Source organism: Eleutherodactylus coqui, chromosome 3, assembly GCF_035609145.1.
Source record: "Eleutherodactylus coqui strain aEleCoq1 chromosome 3, aEleCoq1.hap1, whole genome shotgun sequence".
NCBI lineage: Eukaryota > Metazoa > Chordata > Amphibia > Anura > Eleutherodactylidae > Eleutherodactylus > Eleutherodactylus coqui.
Genome location: NC_089839.1, coordinates 259,846,820 through 259,866,754, shown reverse-complemented (window position 1 = coordinate 259,866,754; position 19,935 = coordinate 259,846,820). Strand labels below are relative to the sequence as shown.

Genomic DNA, 19,935 nt, shown 5'->3' with positions numbered 1-19,935 from the left:
TTTTGGTATCATTCAAGAGGTTCTCACCACTATCAGTGTTTCTTTGGCTTACCGTGAATTAAGATCAGTATCACAGTTCAACTAATGGCATCTAGCTTGTGTTGCTAGCAAAAAGCACAACTAAGCTGTAATGAGAAGAATCTGTCCAATATTCATTTACCCTCTGAGACGCCTAAGTTTAATTGAAAACCCAGACCGGCTTAGACAATAGCTGAGCGCTATGTGAATATACAACGATGCAGGTTTGTAACTCCAAACATCTTTAATTAAATGCAACATAAACTTTTTTTCACAAGTAAACCGAAAGTCTGTTACAGACCGGATTACAAAAAAAAAAAAAAAGCCAGGTCACCTAACCTGAGTCGGAATCACTGCTGTCAGAAGAGCTGGAGTCATTGCTGCTATCGGAGGTGGAGGAGGAGCTGCTGCTGCTTTCACTCAGGCGCGTTGCGCCACCAATCGGCTGCGGGATTGATGTCGACTCATCTGTAGAAAATGTCCAACATAGATAATTAATATTATAATGGACACAAACATGTCAGCAAGGTCTAATGGGTCTACACAAAGCCAGTAAATAGTAACTCTCCCTCACTGCAGTCCCATTGCAGACTAATTTCAAAGTATAGAGCAGGATTTCAAAATTTTCCCAGGGAATTGCTTGAATTCATGTAGCTGTCCAGCATAATCTTTAAACGTAACCTGTCATGTCAAACATGGAGTCTGGCCTCAAGCAGCATGTTCTAGAGCAGGAGGGACTGAGCAGATTGATATATGCTGTAGTTTGTGGGGAAAAATTCAGTATAACTTGTAATTTAGTCATTTAAATCCCAGCTTTTTCTAGACTTAGGAGTCCAATGGGTGGTCCCATCTGGGAATAGCAGTCTTCCCTCTATGAAGGTGCATAGAGAGATCGCTGTCAATCACTGATAGGACCGCCCACCCGACTTTTCAGTATAGAAGCAGCAGGGATTTAAATCCATTAAAAAGTAGTAATTAGTCTTCCTGGTAACTGGATTTCCAGAAGTCCATCATGAGAGTACACACAGGAGGAGGTTGTCTCCTTGAATTCTGAAGGGACAGGAAATACAGGATAAAAGGCCCCTCTTAGACCCATCCACCAGTATTTTTTCAATTACCAAACCAGATTAGATGCTTTTATGAATTAATTGTTTTTCTGGTGGCACATCACACACATAGTAGCTTGATTACCACACAAGACAAACACAGCTTGGTTCCTCCCACAGCAGTGACATCATCACAGGTCCTTCAGCCCACCGGATCTCTGTGGTGGAGGTAGACCAGTGTGTTCTGGCAGGACTGCTGAGTTGTGTCTGAGATAATAGCGGTTTAGTTGTATTCCCATTTTGTTATTTTTGTCCTCCCCTTTTCAAGAGCCCTAACTGTGTTGTTCTTCTGTCAGACTCTGTTTTATATATATATATATATATATATATATATATATATATATATATCTCACACACACACACACACACACACACACGTAGTCGTTTGATTAACGCTCAGCGGACTATGATTAATATATATCAAGAAATGAAAGGTCTAAAACAAAAACTATTTTAAAAAAACACCACAACAGCCACCTACGATTGTGAAGGGCTGTTTCCAACCACCTCACCATGTCCAGATATTATGTCAGTCAGTGGAATACCAGTCATCCAACCAAGATCCATATGTTGGGTACTTATATTCACAGACAGCGAAATGGTAGCCTAGCATTCCCAGGTCCACAGTGCTTATTAATTGTACATACATGGAATGGATACATGCAACATGCTTCGGGATGTAGCTTCACCCCTTTCTGAAGCTCATAATGGACTCCTAGAAAAACAATTACCAGTAAGACCAATTCCTACTTTATAGGTTGCTCCTCATGACAACACACACAGGAGTAGCACTAAGTCAGTAGAGTTCAGGGCCCTTTTCAACGGAGCCAACGATGACAGAGTAGTTTGCTCATTTAAACAGACTGCATTTTAAAGCAGTTTAATAAGTTGAATATCTCTCTTTACTAGATGTAGTCACTGTACCACCGAATAGGAACAACTGAACGATCACGGTTTAAACCAAATGTTTTGCAAATATACAATTGAACACTTTTAGGTTTGCATAAAATAAACGAGCAAGCAGCAAACAAATTATGTTCATTGTTCCATTGTTGGCAGTGTTTGCACTGAAGAATTCTAGAGTATCCAACAATTTTCTGAATGATCGTTCTGAGTAGAAGGGCCTTAGGAAGGGCCAATGGCCTGAAGAACTTTTTGCCCCAAGGTTAAATCCCAATTGGCCATTACATCTAGTCTAGGATGTTTAGAAATCATGTGAATGTTTCTCCAAGTAACAACCTTTTACATACCTGTTCTAACAAGGAGTCTGCCTTTCTTTCCTAGGATGAAGTTATAGCTCTTGTTTAATGGGCTTTGATTTGTAAGGGGGATTGAAGGCTTTACAATTTGCATGTCTCATCCATCTAGCAAGAGTGTTTTTTTTCTCAATAGGTTCAGGTCCTTAATTTAGGACAAGTAAATTAAGAAAACAATAGCACTTCTGACAACTGGTGTGCGATATATATAGTCCTTAGAAGTCTTTGAATTCGTAGAGAAAAAGAGTGAAGATTAATTACTTGACAAAGATGGATATGGTAGGAAACTCTCGGCAGAAACGTTGGATCCAGCTTTAGAAATTATTTTATCTTCCAAAATCTTCTGACTGATGTTATAGCTACTAAGAATATCATCTTAAGAGATCATTCCTATACTTGCTTCTGTAAATTGTTCAAATTACTCTCCACTTAGTACATTCAGGACTGTGTTCAATACCCATGGAGGAAGTGGCCTAATTCAAAGGGTTGCCGCTGTGAACCTTTTGACCCACCTATTTCCAATCAATGGACAGTCTAAACAGCTACTAAATGTGGATACTTAAACCTTTACGAAGTCCAGACTGAAGAAACTATTATTGGTATGTTTCTTCTTTAATCAAAGGGAACATAATTTTTTCCATATTTTGGAATAGATTGAGTTGGTGATGGGATTGCAGCTTTCTTGCAAGCTAGAACTTACCTTATCCGATAAAACCTTTCCTTTTTAGGATTATCCTGCGCTAAATGTTTTTGGAGAGGGAATCAACTGCACTTGGGCTAAAAGGGAACCATTAGTATTACTCTCAGGCTACATTTACTTGGGCGAGAATCGTGCAAGCTTTATGCGTTGCGAGACGCACAAACATGAATTCCATTCTTTTGAATGGACTCATTCACATGAGCAATTTTTTCCTCGCAGCCTATTCTATCTTTTAGAGTTTCCTCAGAATGCCTTGTCCATGGTTTACAATGGGACCTTTAAAGACATCGCATGGCACTCTCGTGCCGTACGATGTGCATGCAAGTGCAATGTGACGTTTCCCATTGAAATTAATGGGAAACACGATGCTCTGACATGCATGAAACACGCGCCTGAGGACCACATTTTCACAGAAGTGAAAAGTCTTTTTGAATGAAAAATGCATGTTGGCATGCGCGATATTCGGCCACGTTCCTCGGCCAAATATCGCACTTACCTATTTGAATGTAGCCTACCTTGAGACTCCTGAATATTCTTCTGGACTAGAAGGGGATTAATGGAAATGGTGGAAGTGCATAGGTCAGGGTCATCCCTCAAGGATGGGAGAGGGTATCTACCACCAAATTGTCCTTGTTGTTTAGAGCGAAGAAAGGTTTCAGTTTTAGGTTCTAAATAAGGGAGATGGAATAAATCCTCCACAGTGCCACCTATTGAAAGGCAGCATTCCTTCAAGCCAAAGTCAGACTTTTTATACAAGCCTTGTTACAATGACCAGGAAATAAAAGCAAAGCCAGACTCCATGCACAGACAGCTGTTTCAGGGTTTTTGCCCCTCATCAGTGTACAGTAGGAGTCTGGCTTTGCTAGTGAGAGGCCTGGGACGGGGGTCAAAACGCTATCTTTTCTCCTTAGGGAGAGCAACTCTACCAATAAAAGTTTTAGGTTCTGTCTTGTTGCAAATAAATCTACTTGAAGAGGATCCTGTTTGTGACAAAGTTGGAAGAACACTTACTAGTTTAACCCCTTAGTGACCAACCTATATTGTGCCTTAAAGACAAAGCGATTTTCATTGCCTTGTTGCAAGAGCCATAGCTCACTGTCACAGTCAAAAAAAGGGCTTTTTTTTTTTAAAGTGCACTGTATAACTTTTACTGCATTTTATTTTTAAAGGGGAAGGAGTAAGAGGGTGGGAGACAATGGGAAAGACGTCCAGAAATTCTGCCATGATTTGGGGGGTTTATTTTCAGAATTCAGTAGTTAGTAAAAATAAGTACAATAATTTTCTTATCTGGAATGATTACTGCAATACCAAGATAATATAGATTTGTTTTTTACTACTTTAGAACAATAAAACTCCTTTAAAAAAAAAACAAACGACTGAATCTGCATCATCGCATTCTAAGACTCATAACAGTTTTTTTTTCCAGGCAGCGGAGCCATGTGAAGGCTGTTTTTTTTCGGGATGAGCTGTTTTTATTGGTAGTTTTGAGGAACATATGACCTTTGGATTACTTTTTATTACATTTTTTTGGGAGGCAAACAAAGAAAATTAGAAATTCTGGCAATACTTTAACATTTTTACAGCGTTCACTATGTATAAAATATTTTCATTGTTTGTGTCGTTATGAACGTGGTAATGCCTATTATGTGTCGAATTTTTAAGATTTCTTTTGGCATTTTATCCCTTTAAAAAAATTTTTTTGGGGAAAAAATAGTGTTTTTCCTCAACTGGATTTTTTTTAAATTAAAAACTGAGTTTTTTTGGACAATATTTTTTAATCCCCGAAAAGCACTTGAGGAGGTGATCATTCGATTGCTAGGATAGTATACTGCGTTACTTTTGTGGTTCCTTCTACTAAACCCATTAGACTCTGTGGGAGATGGTGACTAATAGGCTGAGTTACATGGCAGGCATGGAGGCTTTTGTCTGCCTTCCTGCGGTCATAGGAAGCCATTGGTACCTTGAAAAGTGCACTGCGGGGTGGCATTGCTGACCGAAAGACCCCTCCCAGTTATCTGCTTAAAGGCTGCTTTTGCTGTTGAGTGTAGCAAGTAAGGGGATAAACTACCAGAATCCGAGGTTTATCCGTTTAGCCTGGAGATATAGGTCCTCGAATTGGACACCCCAACCTATATGACTTGCATCTGTCGTTTCGAGAATATGGGGAGACAAATTCTCAGAAAGTGGAATTTGGAAGGAATTCTTTACCAGTCTAGAGATCTTTTACCCAGTAAGGAATCCATAGGCTCACATTTAGGCAGCTATGATGAGGATCCCATTTGGAGAGGATAAGAAGTTGGAGTGGTCGAGAACAAAATTGTCTTAATTGAACTGACTAAACGCAGGAGGTTATCAGCCCTAAGATGCTCATGGCCTCTCTTAGAATATAAGCCTAACTTTTCTTCTTGTTGTTGAATTTTCTCTCCGACGGTGGGAGAAAAGACTTGCTGGAAGAATCTAGAAATACTCTTAAGAACCTTTTCCTCAAGTCTGGAATCAGATCAGATTTATAGTGATTTATTATCCAGCCTAAGTGCTCTGGAAGATTTAGAAAATAGTTTAGCTGCACCTGCAGCATCTCTGAAGAATCTGATGTTAAAATGTGATCATCCACATATACTATGAAGAGGGTTCATTGCTCTCTGGGGAGGACCATAATCCTGAATGGGAGGCACAGAAACTGACAAATGATGAAAAGAAAAATCTTAAAATTGGAAACCTGAGATATCTTGATACTTTGCATCAATCAGTATGCAATATGTCTTTTTCAGGTTGATGGACTCATTAACGCAATTGTTTCATCAGCGGTATCATAAATTGGATGGTCCGCATTTTTAATTTTCTGTAAGTTACTCACTTCTTGAGATTTATTATAGTAGAGAAAGTACCATTTGGTTTTCTCATCAGAAACAACTTTTAGTAATGACCCCAGAATAGTTCTGGCTTCAACACGGGTAAAATGACTCTCCATTGTAGTAGTTTATTGATGTATTGACTGGTAATTTGTTACTATCAGTTTTTCTTAGGAAGAGGATTCAAATTCTATTTTGGACCATTTCTTTGACCATTTGAAGAAGTCAAGGAATTTTTGTGTTAACCCTTCCAGAAACCCCTTCTTATCTGAACCTTTTCTAGTACTGGACCAAAGAAGTATTCTTCAAAATAAAGGGATGGAGCATAGTTTATTTTTGGGAAGGGTATCACCTCTGTCCATTACTTTAGCCAGAGTGCTCGTCTTGTGCAGTTGGTTAAGGCTCCATTTTTCGCTGTGAATCTGACTGTCTTAGCTGACGCGTGAGCAATAAACCTTGTCTTCCCATGGTGTTCCTTTATTCTAATTGATTCATCTACAGAAACAGAGATCTTGCTATGGAAGCTTCAACTATATTTGTGTTTATAATAATTCAAAAATATTCCTAGGCCTTTTATAAAGGCTATTGGCTTTGCGATCCATAGGTTACTATAACTGTAAGGAATCTTCAAAAGGAAATAGAGGTCTTTCCACAATTTAGTAAATTTGAATATGTAAAAGTTGTAACAATGCCTCCACAGTGCTACCTATTAGAAAGGTAGCATTCCTGCAAGTCGATGTCAGAACTTTCACTAGCCTTGTAACAATGATTAGAAGTGTGAGCCAAGGCTGGAATCTTCTCCAGAGGAAAAAGAAAACAATGCACAGACTGTTTTGGGGTTTTACCCTCAACAATGGTACTTGCTGGGTTTCAGCTGCAATCTGACAGGGGCGGGCACATTCAGCTTAGAACAGCCATTGACCCCAATTATGATCACAAAGTAATCTAGCAATTTTGCTTCGAATAAGTCCTCAAGTAGAGTGTAGGAGTCGGAATCAGAAACCGACTTGATCCTGGGTCTTTTCCTCTTAAGAGCTGAGGCAATATTTTGCGAGGTAGTCAGACCAGACTCTATGGTTTCAATCTCCTACGGTATCATTAATCTCAATTCCATAAGAAAAAAGGGTTTCTCTCACTTTAATAAGTATACAAGGGTGTACAAAAAAACCCTGGTGCTCCAGTGATTTGGTGTGCAATGGAAGAAAACGTAAGGAGACTTACTTTGTAGGGGTGTCAATGCCTGTGACACCCCTATAATCCTGGTAGACGTGTAGGATTACAGATGGAATACGTATTCATGACGTTCCAAAGGAGTGGTGTTTATTATAAAACATGCAACACGTTTCGGCTATTCAATAGCCTTCATCAAGCATATATAAAGTAACAATAATAGGTCATATTTATATAAGAAGAGAAATACCTTATGGCATGAGGTCAGCTTGTCAAAGAAGTCAGTGGAAGCGAAGCAGTCCCTTCCGGGTCACGTGTTCACTGTCAGTTGTATGAAAGGTATTTCTCTTCTTATATAAATATGACCTATTATTGTTACTTTATATATGCTTGATGAAGGCTATTGAATAGCCGAAACACGTTGCATGTTTTATAATAAACACCACTCCTTTGGAACTTCATGAATACGTATTCCATCTGTAATCCTACACGTCTACCAGGATTATAGGGGTGTCACAGGCATTGACACCCCTACGAAGTAAGTCTCCTTACGTTTTCTTCCATTGCACACCAAATCACTGGAGCACCAGGATTTTTTTGTACACCCTTGTATTCTGCCTTCTCTGGTATATTTTCTACCTAGAGTCACCCTGTGATGCTCTCCCACCTCGGGATGTCCTTCTGACCAGTCCTTTAGATCTACAGTTGATACCACCCGCTACCCAGGATCATTTGGACGATCACCCCCTTGCAGAGTACGGTTACATCTGGGGTGAGTTCTCACGCATCTTACTCCAGTATAGTGCTATTCTCTCCACCTCACATTGGAGCGCCACTAATCTCATTTATTCTATTATCACTTTAATAAGTGATATATACTCTTAATATAATTGATTTTTATAGGAGTCATTTAGTTTTTTTGTTTTTTTTTCAAGCAAAGTAGCACAATTTTCTGGCTCTTTTTTGGATGTCAGATAAGGACTCTTCACAAATTACTGGTATGAACAGAATAGTTACTGTATCAAGACCTGCTAGACTTATAACTCACAGTTTGGGGGAACTGTGTGTTAGTAAGCAGCAGAAACAGTATCGGGCTTCTGGGATGGACAAGCATCCCAGATGCTTGGTGTTCCCTGTTTGGTGCTGTCTTGCCAAACTAATCTGCTGTGTCACTGCTGTTTCTGTGTACATCGAAATCTCATGCCGAAAATGGTGGCACGCATGATGAGGACATGATCTGACTTCCTGTTCTGTGCAGTGACAGTTTCCTCTGCATGGACACTGTTGCAGAGTATGGCTACCAACTACTGTATCCTTCCACCATTCTTTGGCCACATCAAAGAGGACATCAACAGCTGCACCTGATGCAGGGTGGGTTCTCCATGCTGCTGGAACTGGTAAGAAACAGAGTCCAGTTCAATATGGGTTAGGGAACCCCTGTTTGAGAGGTGCTGGCTCTACCTGGAAGCAGGAAGAGAGGCCAATGAACCTCCAATCCATATACCAGCCTTCTATGTAGTTCTTTGTGAAAGAGACAGACTATGCATCCCCGTCTTTGAAAGGACAGGAAACCAATAGAGGGTGGGTGTAGGAGGGGCCCTTTAACCTCTCTGCATTTCCTGTCCCTTCTGGGCTCAAGGACAAAGCCTCCTGTGTTTGCCGTCATGAGGGATGACTTGGAAATACAAGTTAAACTAAATCTTCTCCCACAAAATCATCCATCAATCTGCTCAACCACTCCTGCTCTATACCATACTGACCACAGATGTCAGTTATTTTTAGTTATAACTGACTAACAATTAATATTACCACAGATTATAGGTTGGAGGACTTGACGGACCCAGTTATTTTTTCAACCATAACTATTTAAGGCTCATTGTAGACTGATTGATAGGGATCAAGAGCCCATTCACATCTGCTGTAGGGCTTTCATTTCGGTTGTGTTTTTGGAGCAGAGAAAATGAATTTAAACTAAAATCAGCGGGGGGGGGGGGGATCTGTTAATTTCAAAGGTTTTTTTAAAAAAAATAGCAGGAAGCAAAACTAAAAGCTTTCAGTTTGCTTTTGTTTGGTTCAGTTTTAACTGAACAGATAGCACTGCAGAATGTGTTATTTGTTCATTTAAAGAAAACAAAAACCTATTAGTTAACTTTTTGTTCTTTTGAAAACCCATTGAAATCAGTGGAGAAAAAATGGATAGTTTTAATTCAATTTCTCTACTCCAAAAATGTAACAGAGACAGGAAGCCCTAAGGCTAGGTTCACACCGGGCAGTTGTGGCGTGAAATGTCCGTGCGGAATTTCGCTGCGGCAAATCCGCCTGTGGCGCTTAATCCCGGTATTAGCCAGCCATGTGGTCGAGATTTAGCAAACATCTCGTCCACACGGGGCGGCCAATCAGCGTTGCGGCGCTGATTCAAAATATGCAGCATGTCATTTTTTCTTTTCGTTGCGGCCTCGCTCCTTTCAATGGGAAGAGAAAGGTGCAGTGGAATCCCGGCGGCCAAATCGCTCCAAAACCCACGGCGAAATGCCGCGGGTTTTGAAGCTGCGCTTTTCCAGCAGAATTTCCGCAGTTCTTCGGTGCGGCCAAACCATGGGAATTGCCCCGTGTGAACCCAGCCCAACAGAGCCGTAAAGCAGGTGTGAATGGGCCCTAACTTCTCACAGCAGTATACGCACTCAGCATTATATGCATATAGTATGTTACAGAGTATCACGTTCACTATATACTGTACAGTACATTCTACACATACTCATTATTGCAGTTTTACATTTGCCCAACTGCATGCTGTTGAGAAGATACTGTTTTCGTTGGGCATATTTGCTATTGAAACAGGATGCAACAAGACCCAAATTATACAGGTTCCTTTTTCTGCTCCACTTAACAGCAGTATGTAGATGGTTGGACATCGTGTTTTTAAAACACCCCTTTCTCTAATCTTGGCAAAATATAAATAGTACATTTGAACGTAATGCAGTCTTTTAAATGTCGGAAAGTTTCTTCTAAAAGTCATACCAACCTGCTATTTTAGGCTTCTTAGCAGAGTTAAGTTGCCCGCTGACATTTTGAAGTCTTCTCTCCAGCTCCAGTTTTTTCTCCTTATTTAACTGATCTTTTGATTTTGAGAGTTTTTCGGCTACAAATAAAGCATAAATTATTGTAAGGATTCCTGACTTCACAGAGAAGTCACCCATCAGAACAAGCCATACCAGCACATACCATTGGCTTTTTTGTTTTTCTTTCGCAGACTAGTCATGACATACTGTTGCAAGTGCCTCAAAGTTGACGGCTTCAGGGTCTCAAAATCTATTTCAATTTCTTGAGGGTTAGAATCTTTCAACGACGGCTCTCTGGACTGAATGATATGTACAACGCGACTAAGCTTTTCACCCGGAAGCTTGTTGATGTCCAAACTCAACTGTCTCTTTTCATCGTAAGACATAGGATTAGCCTGATCATCATCAGATACCTCCAGCTTCTTTTTCTTTTTTTTAGAATCCCTAGAAAGATAAACTCAATCGTTGTAAGGCAGCATTTTCTATGGGTCATGAGACAATACTTCAATAGGCCAGTATGTGTAGTATGTCCAGCATTTAAATGACAAGGACAATACCCATCCCTTATGTGTCGCAGCAGTGAATTCTGTAGTGTCATTTGTTGGATTGGACCAGAGATTGTGCCTTACTTGTCTACAGATTTCTTCTTCAGCTCTTTTTGTTTCATTTTCTTCTTCTTCTTCTTATTAAGGCCAGCTTTCTTCTTCATTTTTTTCTTCCCCTTCTCCTTCATTTTCTTTTTCTTTTCCTTGCCCGATTTCTTTTTCTTGGGCTTGGAGGTCGGGTCATCTGCTAAGGCTTTAAGTTGCTCATGTACAACTTTCAGCTTTAAAAAAAAAAAAAAAAAGGAAAACAGTTTAGGACTAGGACTGTTTAGGACTTTCATTTGTGAAAATCTTAGCAAATCACCAAAGTCATGTAAAAAACACAGAAATGGATAGGGCAAGCGAGGAGCAACATGCAGGGCTGCATTTCAGGCTCCGAGGTCTCACTATTAAGCCACAATAGTGGCAAGAGTGAGACCCCCCCCCCCACTGTCAGCATAAGGAACGTTCTCCTCTGCCACAGCTGTAACAACTGTGGCAGAGAATAACGATGTTAGCCCATTGAATTCAATGGAGTCGGCAATACAGCCGGCTCCATTGAAAGCAATTGGTGCCGGCGAGCGTGGGATGAATTTTCGGGAAGGGCTTAAAAATATAAGCCCTTACCTGAAAAAGAAAGATTTTAGTGTAAAAAAGAATAAAAATGCAGGCATTCTCTTCAATGGAGCCGCTGCTGCTGCCGGCGACTCCATTGAAGACAATGGTCTGCTGGCACACCTGAATTCTTTTTCAGGGAAGGGCTTTACATATAAGCCATTCCCTGGAAATGAATTAAAAGTGATTTAAAAAACAAAAAAAATAGATACTCCCCTCCCTTCAGCTGCCAGGGCACAGCTGCCTCTTCTCCTGCTGTCCCCTGCTCTGTGGTGCTGAACTGCTGTCATTCAGCTGAGAGCTGCGCTGAGCCAATCAGAGGCAGCATTCACTCACCCATTCATGAATGGGTGTGAGTGAGATCTGCCTCTGATTGGTCAGGCTGTGACCAATCAGAGGCAGCTCATTCAGCAGGCAGGGATTTAAAATCCCCGGCTGCTGAATACTACAGAGAGCAGTTCAGGATAACTGCCAGCTGGCCGCAGCTGAACTCCGTCTGCCAGGAGCAGGTGAGTATATTTTATTTATTTTTACACATTTCTGGATGAATTGCAGGGAAGGGCTTATATATTTAAGCCTTTCCCAAAAATTCATTGTGCGATCGCCGGCAGCCCATTGCTTTCAATGGAGCCGGCTGTATTGCCGGCTCCATTGAATTCAATGGGCTAACATCATTCTGCCGGGACAAGGTGAGTATATATATTTTTTTTTACTTTTTACACATTTTAGGATGCTTTTCAGGTAAGGGCTTATATTTTTAAGCCCTTCCCGAAAATTCATCCCGCGCTAGCCGGCAGCCCATTGCTTTCAATGGAGCCGGCTGTATTGCCGGCTCCATTGAATTCAATGGTCAGTGCTCGTTTAATCGAGACGAGCACCGCGTGGTGCTCGTCTCCAGTAACGAGCATCTCGAGCACCCTAATACTCGAACGAGCATCAAGCTCGGACGAGTATGCTCGCTCATCTCTATTTAGGACGTTCTTTTGGTGACAAACACTTCCAAACCAAAACTACAACCAATGCATTGAACAAATAGAAGTTTGGATGGTAAAAACGTACAATATAAAGACAAAAGGTTTTGAAAAACAGCAAGAGAAATCTAAGCAAGCAAGCCTGCACTTGTGAATGGGGCAGATATTTCCGATGTATCTAAAGGATGAGCCATAAATGTACAATGGAGTGGTGCTCCAAAGGTTGGAAACACATGGTCTGTCAGCTTGGCATGGCATGGCCACATGTGGCCAGTCACCACTAAATGTTTCCAGCCTAACACAATCAGGTGCCCACTGTGCTTAGTGGAGAGGCGACTAAGTATATAAAAGATTGCATGCTTGAAAGTCAAGGAGAGAGGCATTAAGCTTGCTTGTCTGTTTACTTATAGCTGATTCACTATAAAGGGAGAGTGATTGCTAACATGAAGCTACCTTCCTCTGGGATAATGACATGGGCATATCTGTATTCAGGTCAGAGCTAGTGCCAAGCGTATTCCCATTAATAAGATGTTCTATATCCAACTTGTAGTATTGGGAAAGAAATATAACATGGTTGCCCATTCATTTGAAAGGACACTATTCAATCCCTGATTGGATCAAGTTAAACAGAATAGGAGCTGCTCTTTGTTAAAAGGGTTTGTGCCAAGTTATAAAGTTTCCCCTCTCTGCAGGATAGGGGATGACTTTATGATCAGAGGGAGTCCAACCGTTGGGACCCCCACTGATCCCAAGTACAGGGCTCAAATAGGTCACCAAATGAATGGAGTGGAGGTCGCGTAGCCATGCCATCACTCCATTCACTTCAACGACAGTGCGAGAGATTACTAGGTTCGAGCACTTACACAGTAACTTTATAACTTGGCACAACCCCTTTAAGGAAGCACCACTTTTTTATCATTGACCTATGTTGTGAAAAATCCAGTTCTGTAGCTCATACCCTTCCCAGGCGGTGTATTCTGCACTTTTTCTTCCAGCCTCCAGGTCACACGACCAACACTCTAGTAACTCTGTGTCCTGCAGTTAATGGGCCAGACATATGACAACTGTCAAAGAAAAACTGTCTTTCTTCTTCATAGCAACCACAGAGGGCTTTTATTTTTATATTTTGCTCTTCAAAATAAAAGCTGCTCTGTGATTAGTTGCTACGAATAGGAAAGACAGTTTTGCTTTATGATTTAAGAATAAAGTTATGGCAGTTTTGCTTTACTGCGTATGCCGTACAAACAATACACCCCAAAGATGCTAAAATTGCATTTTTTCTTTCCATTTCACTCCACTTAGAAGCATCTATAGATTTCTCAGTATATTAACCCCTTAACAGAGGACGTAGAGTTACGTCTTGCACTTTCAGGGTATGTATGGAGAGGGAGTGCTGGTTGACCTTGCTCCATACAATGCGGGTGCCGACACTTGCCTGCAACAGCTCCAATAAGCTGCGCTGCTTAATAATTCTGACAGCAGCATTTAAATGCCCTGGCCGATGTTTGGGGGTCCCGTACAGTCCCCCCGTGATGAGATCGCGGGTTGCCATGTGGTAGTCATGGCAGCCAGGGACCTTCTGAAAGGGCCCCAGGGTAGCCATTGCAGAGTGCCTATCAAGCCATGGCATGGCTTGATAGAATGCCTGTCAGAATGCGGTATAATGTAATGCTATGACATTATATCATACTGTGGGAACGATCAAAGCATTCCAAGTTCTTGTCTTCTGGGGGGTTGAGGGAGGAGTAAAAAAAGATTTTAAAAAGATAATAGAAGGTAAAAAACCAAAATCCTTTTACCATATTCATAATAAAAGAACCCAAATAATAGTGTCTGCTAAACTCTGATCTATCAAAGTAGCGAATTATTTACCCCGCATGGTGAACGTCAGAAGATAAAATAAGCAACACAAGAATTGCGCTTTTTTGGTCACCATATCTCCAATAAAAAATGTATAAGAAAAGTGATCAAAAAGTGGTATGTAGTCAAAAATGGCACCATTAGAAACTACAGGACGTCCTGCAAAAAAATGAGCCCTCACACAACTCTGTGGACGGAAAAAAAGAAAAATTTATGGCTGTCAAGACAGCAGTAGAAAATGTGAAAAAACAAAAACAAAACACAACTACATTTGGTATGGTGGTAATCATACTGACCCATAGAAAATAGTTATGTCAAAAATACAATTTGTTCCGTAAAAAACAAAGTGGGGAGGGAAAACCCAAAAATCTTCAGAAAAAAAGGGCCTGCATCACTAAGGCATTAAGTAACCTCCTTTCAATAAATAGGTTTCCCCCTAGTCATCAACCGATCAGCGCCCATGTAATGCACAGTTGCACAGAGGGAGCGTTACATTTGCTTGAGTTCTCCACTTCGACTAACAGGGTTAGGTTTCCGATATGGGCAAAAACCCAACACATAAAGGTATAAGGAGGAGTTTTATGCTTAAGTAGGTATGAAAGTTTACTTTCCCAGAGTATAGACTCACCTGTTGTTGTAACAAGGCAAGCTGCCGGGCTCTGGCATCCTCCGAATCACTAGAGCTCTCGGAAGAGCTTGTACTGCTGCCGTCACTGGACGTTGACTTATATCTAGTCACATTTTGTGCATTCATAGCATCAACAGGTTCATCTGGGATTTTAGCAAACAGTAACTCAAAGACATCCTGAAATGTAAAAGACATAAAAAAGCACTAAAAACAAATTCCATCAGGTGACCACTAGCCATAAAATCAACCAAGTGTGCAGTTTTTCTCTAGAAAATGATTGTCTTTACGTAGTTCTATTGCAGAACAATGTAACAGGTAGCACAGATTAGGAGATTTTATATATATTTTTATAACTCCAAAGTCACCTACAACTTAAAGAGCCCATAAACGCTCAGGATGATCCGCTGTAACTCCGAGCTGATCACCATTAATTGACAGACAGAACCTGGACATGCTATTGAGTCCAGGTGCCACCCAGCAAATAGAGGTCATCCATATGCACTTAGCATGGACACCCGCAGCATCTATGGGCACCCTTGCAAAGGACTCAATTTTTTTTTTTTTTTTTAAAGAATGCACAAGCGGTGATATTAGGAGCTACTATTAAGAGCATACATAAGCCAGCATATTTGGGTTCAATAATAGAATTCAGAAATGAGGGTCAATATAGTCAGGAACTTCGTGCTTCCATTAAAATGGTATACTTACTCACTTACTGTTGCCACCACCCCTCATAGAAAAGGGTGGTCTGGACCCACTGAACATGCAGCATTGCAGTGGTAAGGAGCCCGGTCTGAAAACAAGACGTGGTCTCATATACTACAGGCATCGGAGTGCAGTGCCACAAGAACCACATACCTGCAACTTTCGTGCCAGGTTTACCACTTCGTTGTCAGGTGAATTGTGTTTATAGCAATTCATGAACATTAATCGAACATCAGAGGCAAATTCCCGTGTGTCCTTATACTGCCCATTCTCCATCTTATCCTGAAAATAGAAATAGAACACTTAGCAAAAGCCATAAACAAGTGTATTTCAATCTGAAAACTATGTACCTAACCTACCAAAAAATTCAGTCAGTCAGTCTTAGGCCCCCTATCCACAGCAGTGATTTCGCTGGCGGTAAAAATCGCTGGCGAATCACGCTGGCTGAAGCTTTCCGTAGCGTTGCTATGGAAAGCGCCGGCCCCGTGTCCACGAGCAGAGAATCATTGCGATTCTCTGCTCCGTCAGATAGGCTGACCTGCGGAGAAGAGTCTGCCGGCTTCTGCTCCCGCGGCTGAAATTCGCCGCGGGATACCGCAACCCCCACGGACAGGGGACCTTAGGCTATGTTCACACAAAACGCATACGCTGTGGAATTTCCGCAGGGGAGTTGATAAACCGCCCTGAAATCCGTAAGACAAAGTGGCTATTTGTTGCAGATTTCACGGGGTTTTTCTCAGCTTATGATGCTTTTTTTTTCTGCGCAGATTTTAGTGCGATTTTGATTAGTTTATGCAGCGTTTCCTTTGTTACTATGTTCTTCTATATTACCTCAATGTTAAATTCTGCTGCAGAAACATGCAGAAAAGGCTGCTTAAATGTGGCTTTTCTGCAACATTAAAATCAGCAGCGGATATTTTCTGCACCATTTAGATGAAAAAAAAAAAATCACAAACTCAATAATTTAGCCGGAATTTCAGAACGCTGCGGATTGTAATTCTGCAGCATACCCACCCATTAGGAACATTAAGAAAAAAAAAAAATTGTATAAACACCCCATTCATACTTCTGTATTGAAATATCTCCCAAATACAAAAATTCTGACCATTAGGTCTGTATTTAGCTTCATATTTGTAGAATTATTAGTTTCTCCACTACAATTTTTTACCCTTTCTGTGCCACACTGCAAATGCAAAAAGTGATGGCAAAAAAATTGCTACAACAGCGGGGATTGGTGAGCACACCAATTCCTGCTGTTAACACTTTACATGCCAGGATTAACGTCAATTGCGGCCTGTAAAGGACTCCGGAGGTTGGGCCCTCCACCATGTAAATCGTAAAGGGCCAATGAATTGCTATAGCAACCGAACACCAGACAATGGCCCTGAGTCTGCTATGGCCTGTGAAGTACTGCAATTATCAGAGTGATCACTGTTTCAAGTATCCTATAGGGCCATAAAAAGGTAATGAAAAAGAAAAAAATTAAAGAAAAAAAAAAAAAAGGTGAAAAAACAACACTTTTTGCACACATTCCCCTCATTGTTTTTTCTTTAAACAATAGGAAAAAAAATATTTAGTATCACCGCATCCGTAACAACCTGTACAATAAATTCAACACATTTGAACCTGCATGGCAAATGCTGTAAAAAAAGAAAACTAAACCAAAATGTATTCATTTCAGGCAGGGGCGTAACTAAAGGCTCAGGGGCCCTGATGCAAAATGTGAGCTGGGGCCCCCCCTCTATCTGTACCCGTACCCATACCTAAACAATGCTGCACAGAGGCGTAACTTGAAGCTCCTGGGCCCCAATGCAAAACCTAGAACGGGGCCCCCAACTATAATGCTTTATTCATAGTACTGGGCTCCCTATATGGAGAAGAGAGGCCTTATGGGCCCCCTAAGGCTCCTGGGTCCGGGTGCAACCACATCCCCTGCATCCTCTATAGTTACACCCCTGATTTCTGGCTATATTGATGTATTAAATATTGGGTCCGGCCACAGACGATCGTATTACCGCCACATTTCTGAGTCCCTAATACAGCCATGTGTATTACCGTGGGATTTACAGAGCTGAACTACCAGCATCATAGGGACCCATGATGCTGGTACTTACGGTCAGTAAACCCCACGGTTCGGCAGATTTAACACGCTCGTCTTTGGGCAGTCTAAAACTGAAGAAAAACTGAACTTCCCAATATTGAACATTTCAATTCAGTGATAATTTAAGAGTAAAACTGAACACTCATCATTACTTTATAGATAGAAGATAGGCCCTCAGAATCCGTTCCTCTGGTGGGCCCTAGGTACCCCAGTCTGACACTGAACATATCAATTTAAGTATTGTATGCTAGAGTGGAAATCTCCGTATTCTAATCTCCCAACAGCCCCCGCAGCAATCTTAGAACGCCCCGGTATCCTGCTGGACTTACTCGGATGGTTCCCAGGTCAATGGGACAGTTTAGAATGCCACTAAAGCCAGGCAAGTTGGCGCAAGCAGAGTCGTCCGGCTTGTAGAAAGGCCAGGCATAGCTAGTATGTTTTTTAGACATCATCTCATTAAGTATATTATGACAGTGCTTCAGCTGTTCAGATAGTGGATTATGAATATCTGCTTCAACTTGATGCTGAGAGTCGGGAAGATCTCTGATGGACGGGTCAGCTTGTGGCTTTTGAGAACTTGATGGTATCTGGATTGGTGTTGGTCCAGGTACCAAAGGAGAGGATTCACAGGAGGTAGAAATAAGAGAGACAGCAGGAGTTGTAGTATCGGCTTTCCGCTTTATGCCTCTCTTGGCCTAATAAAACACAGGAACACAAATTCAACTGAGTTAATGCAGCTAATACATTGTGTATATATCCAAGCAAAATAGATCCCATGCAAAGCAACTTGACCAAACCATATCACACAGTCCCAACATAGTACACTTATTTAATATCCATCCAGCCATCCGGGCTGAGCGATTTGACCAAAAATTAAAATCTCAATCTCATCCCGATTTTAATTTCCATTTGTTGTTTGTTGCTAAATAGAGATGAGCGAACGTACTCGTCCGAGCTTGATACTCATTCGAGTATTAGGGTGTTCGAGATGCTCGTTACTTGTAACGAGTACCACGCGATGTTCGAGTTACTTTCACTTTAATCTCTGAGACGCTAGCGCGCTTTTCTGGCCAATAGAAAGACAGGGAAGGCATTACAACTTCCCCCTGCGACGTTCAAGCCCTATACCACCCCCCTGCAGTGAGTGGCTGGCGAGATCAGGTGTCACCCGAGTATATAAATCGGCCCCTCCCGCGGCTCGCCACAGATGCATTCTGACAGAGATCAGGGAAAGTGCTGCTGATGCCGGAGCTGCTATAGGGAGAGTGTTAGGATTGATTTTAGGCTTCAAGAACCCCAACGGTCCTTCTTAGGGCCATATCTGACCGTGTGCAGTAGTGTGGAGGCTGCTTTTTGCAGTGTTGCACTTTTTTTTTTTTGTATATCGGCCGTGCAGAGCATTGCGTCCAGAGCATTGCGTCCTGCAGTAATTTTACATAGTCCAGGGCCAGTAGTGGTGAGGCAGGGACAGTGAAAGACATATACAGTCTATATAGGCAGTGGGCTTTTCCAAAAAAATTTGGGAAAAAAAATCTATTTGGGCTGCCTGTGACCATCCTCAGTGTACTGCGTCTCTGCTGGGGGTAGTTGTCCTTATTCATACGCAGCCAGCTAAGTGTTACAGCAGGCTTGCGCAAAATTCTTTCCTTGCTCTGCGTTGCCTCTTAGATCACCGCTGTATTCCTGTCCAGAGTGAAACAGTCTGCAGTAATTTTACATAGTCCAGGGCCAGTAGTGGTGAGGCAGGGACAGTGAAAGACATATCCAGTCTATATAGGCAGTGGGCTTTTCCAAAGAAAAAAATTGGGAAAAAAAATCTATTTGGGCTGCCTGTGACCATCCTCAGTGTACTGCGTCTCTGCTGGGGGTAGTTGTCCTAATTCATACGCAGGCTTGCGCAAAATTCTTTCTTGGCTCTGCTGTGCGTTCTGTAAGCGAAATCAGCCTCCAACCACAGGCCAATAAGCGGCACATTTAATTACAGCATTCTGTTTCTGCACTACTGGTAATACAGCATGCTGAGGGGTAGAGGGAAGGCCTAGAGGACGTGGACGCGGGCGAGGACGCGGAGGCCCAAGTCAGGGTGTGAACACAGGCCGAGCTCCTGATCCAGGTGTATCGCAGCCGACTGCTGCGGGATTAGGAGAGAGGCACGTTTCTGGCGTCCCCACATTCATCTCACAATTAATGGGTCCACGCGGTAGACCTTTATTAGAAAATGAGCAGTGTGAGCAGGTCCTGTCGTGGATGGCAGAAAGTGCATCCAGCAATCTATCGACCACCCAGAATTCTGCGCCGTCGAATGCTGCA

At 41.8% G+C, this 19,935-nt stretch overlaps 1 protein-coding gene across 1 annotated transcript in view; it reads right to left on the bottom strand.

Annotated features, from left to right (window-relative positions):
• Positions 1-352: 352 nt before the first annotated feature.
• BRDT (bromodomain testis associated) overlaps positions 353-19,935 on the bottom strand; it is a 44,779-nt gene continuing 25,196 nt past the window's right edge. Inside the window, exons 7-13 of the mRNA XM_066595001.1 lie at positions 17,955-18,314; positions 15,678-15,806; positions 14,820-14,996; positions 10,791-10,987; positions 10,325-10,605; positions 10,125-10,241; positions 353-486 (exon numbers count right to left, since the gene is read on the bottom strand). Coding sequence (XP_066451098.1) covers positions 353-486; positions 10,125-10,241; positions 10,325-10,605; positions 10,791-10,987; positions 14,820-14,996; positions 15,678-15,806; positions 17,955-18,314 — 1,395 coding nt within the window. The remainder of the gene's footprint in view (positions 487-10,124; positions 10,242-10,324; positions 10,606-10,790; positions 10,988-14,819; positions 14,997-15,677; positions 15,807-17,954; positions 18,315-19,935) is intronic.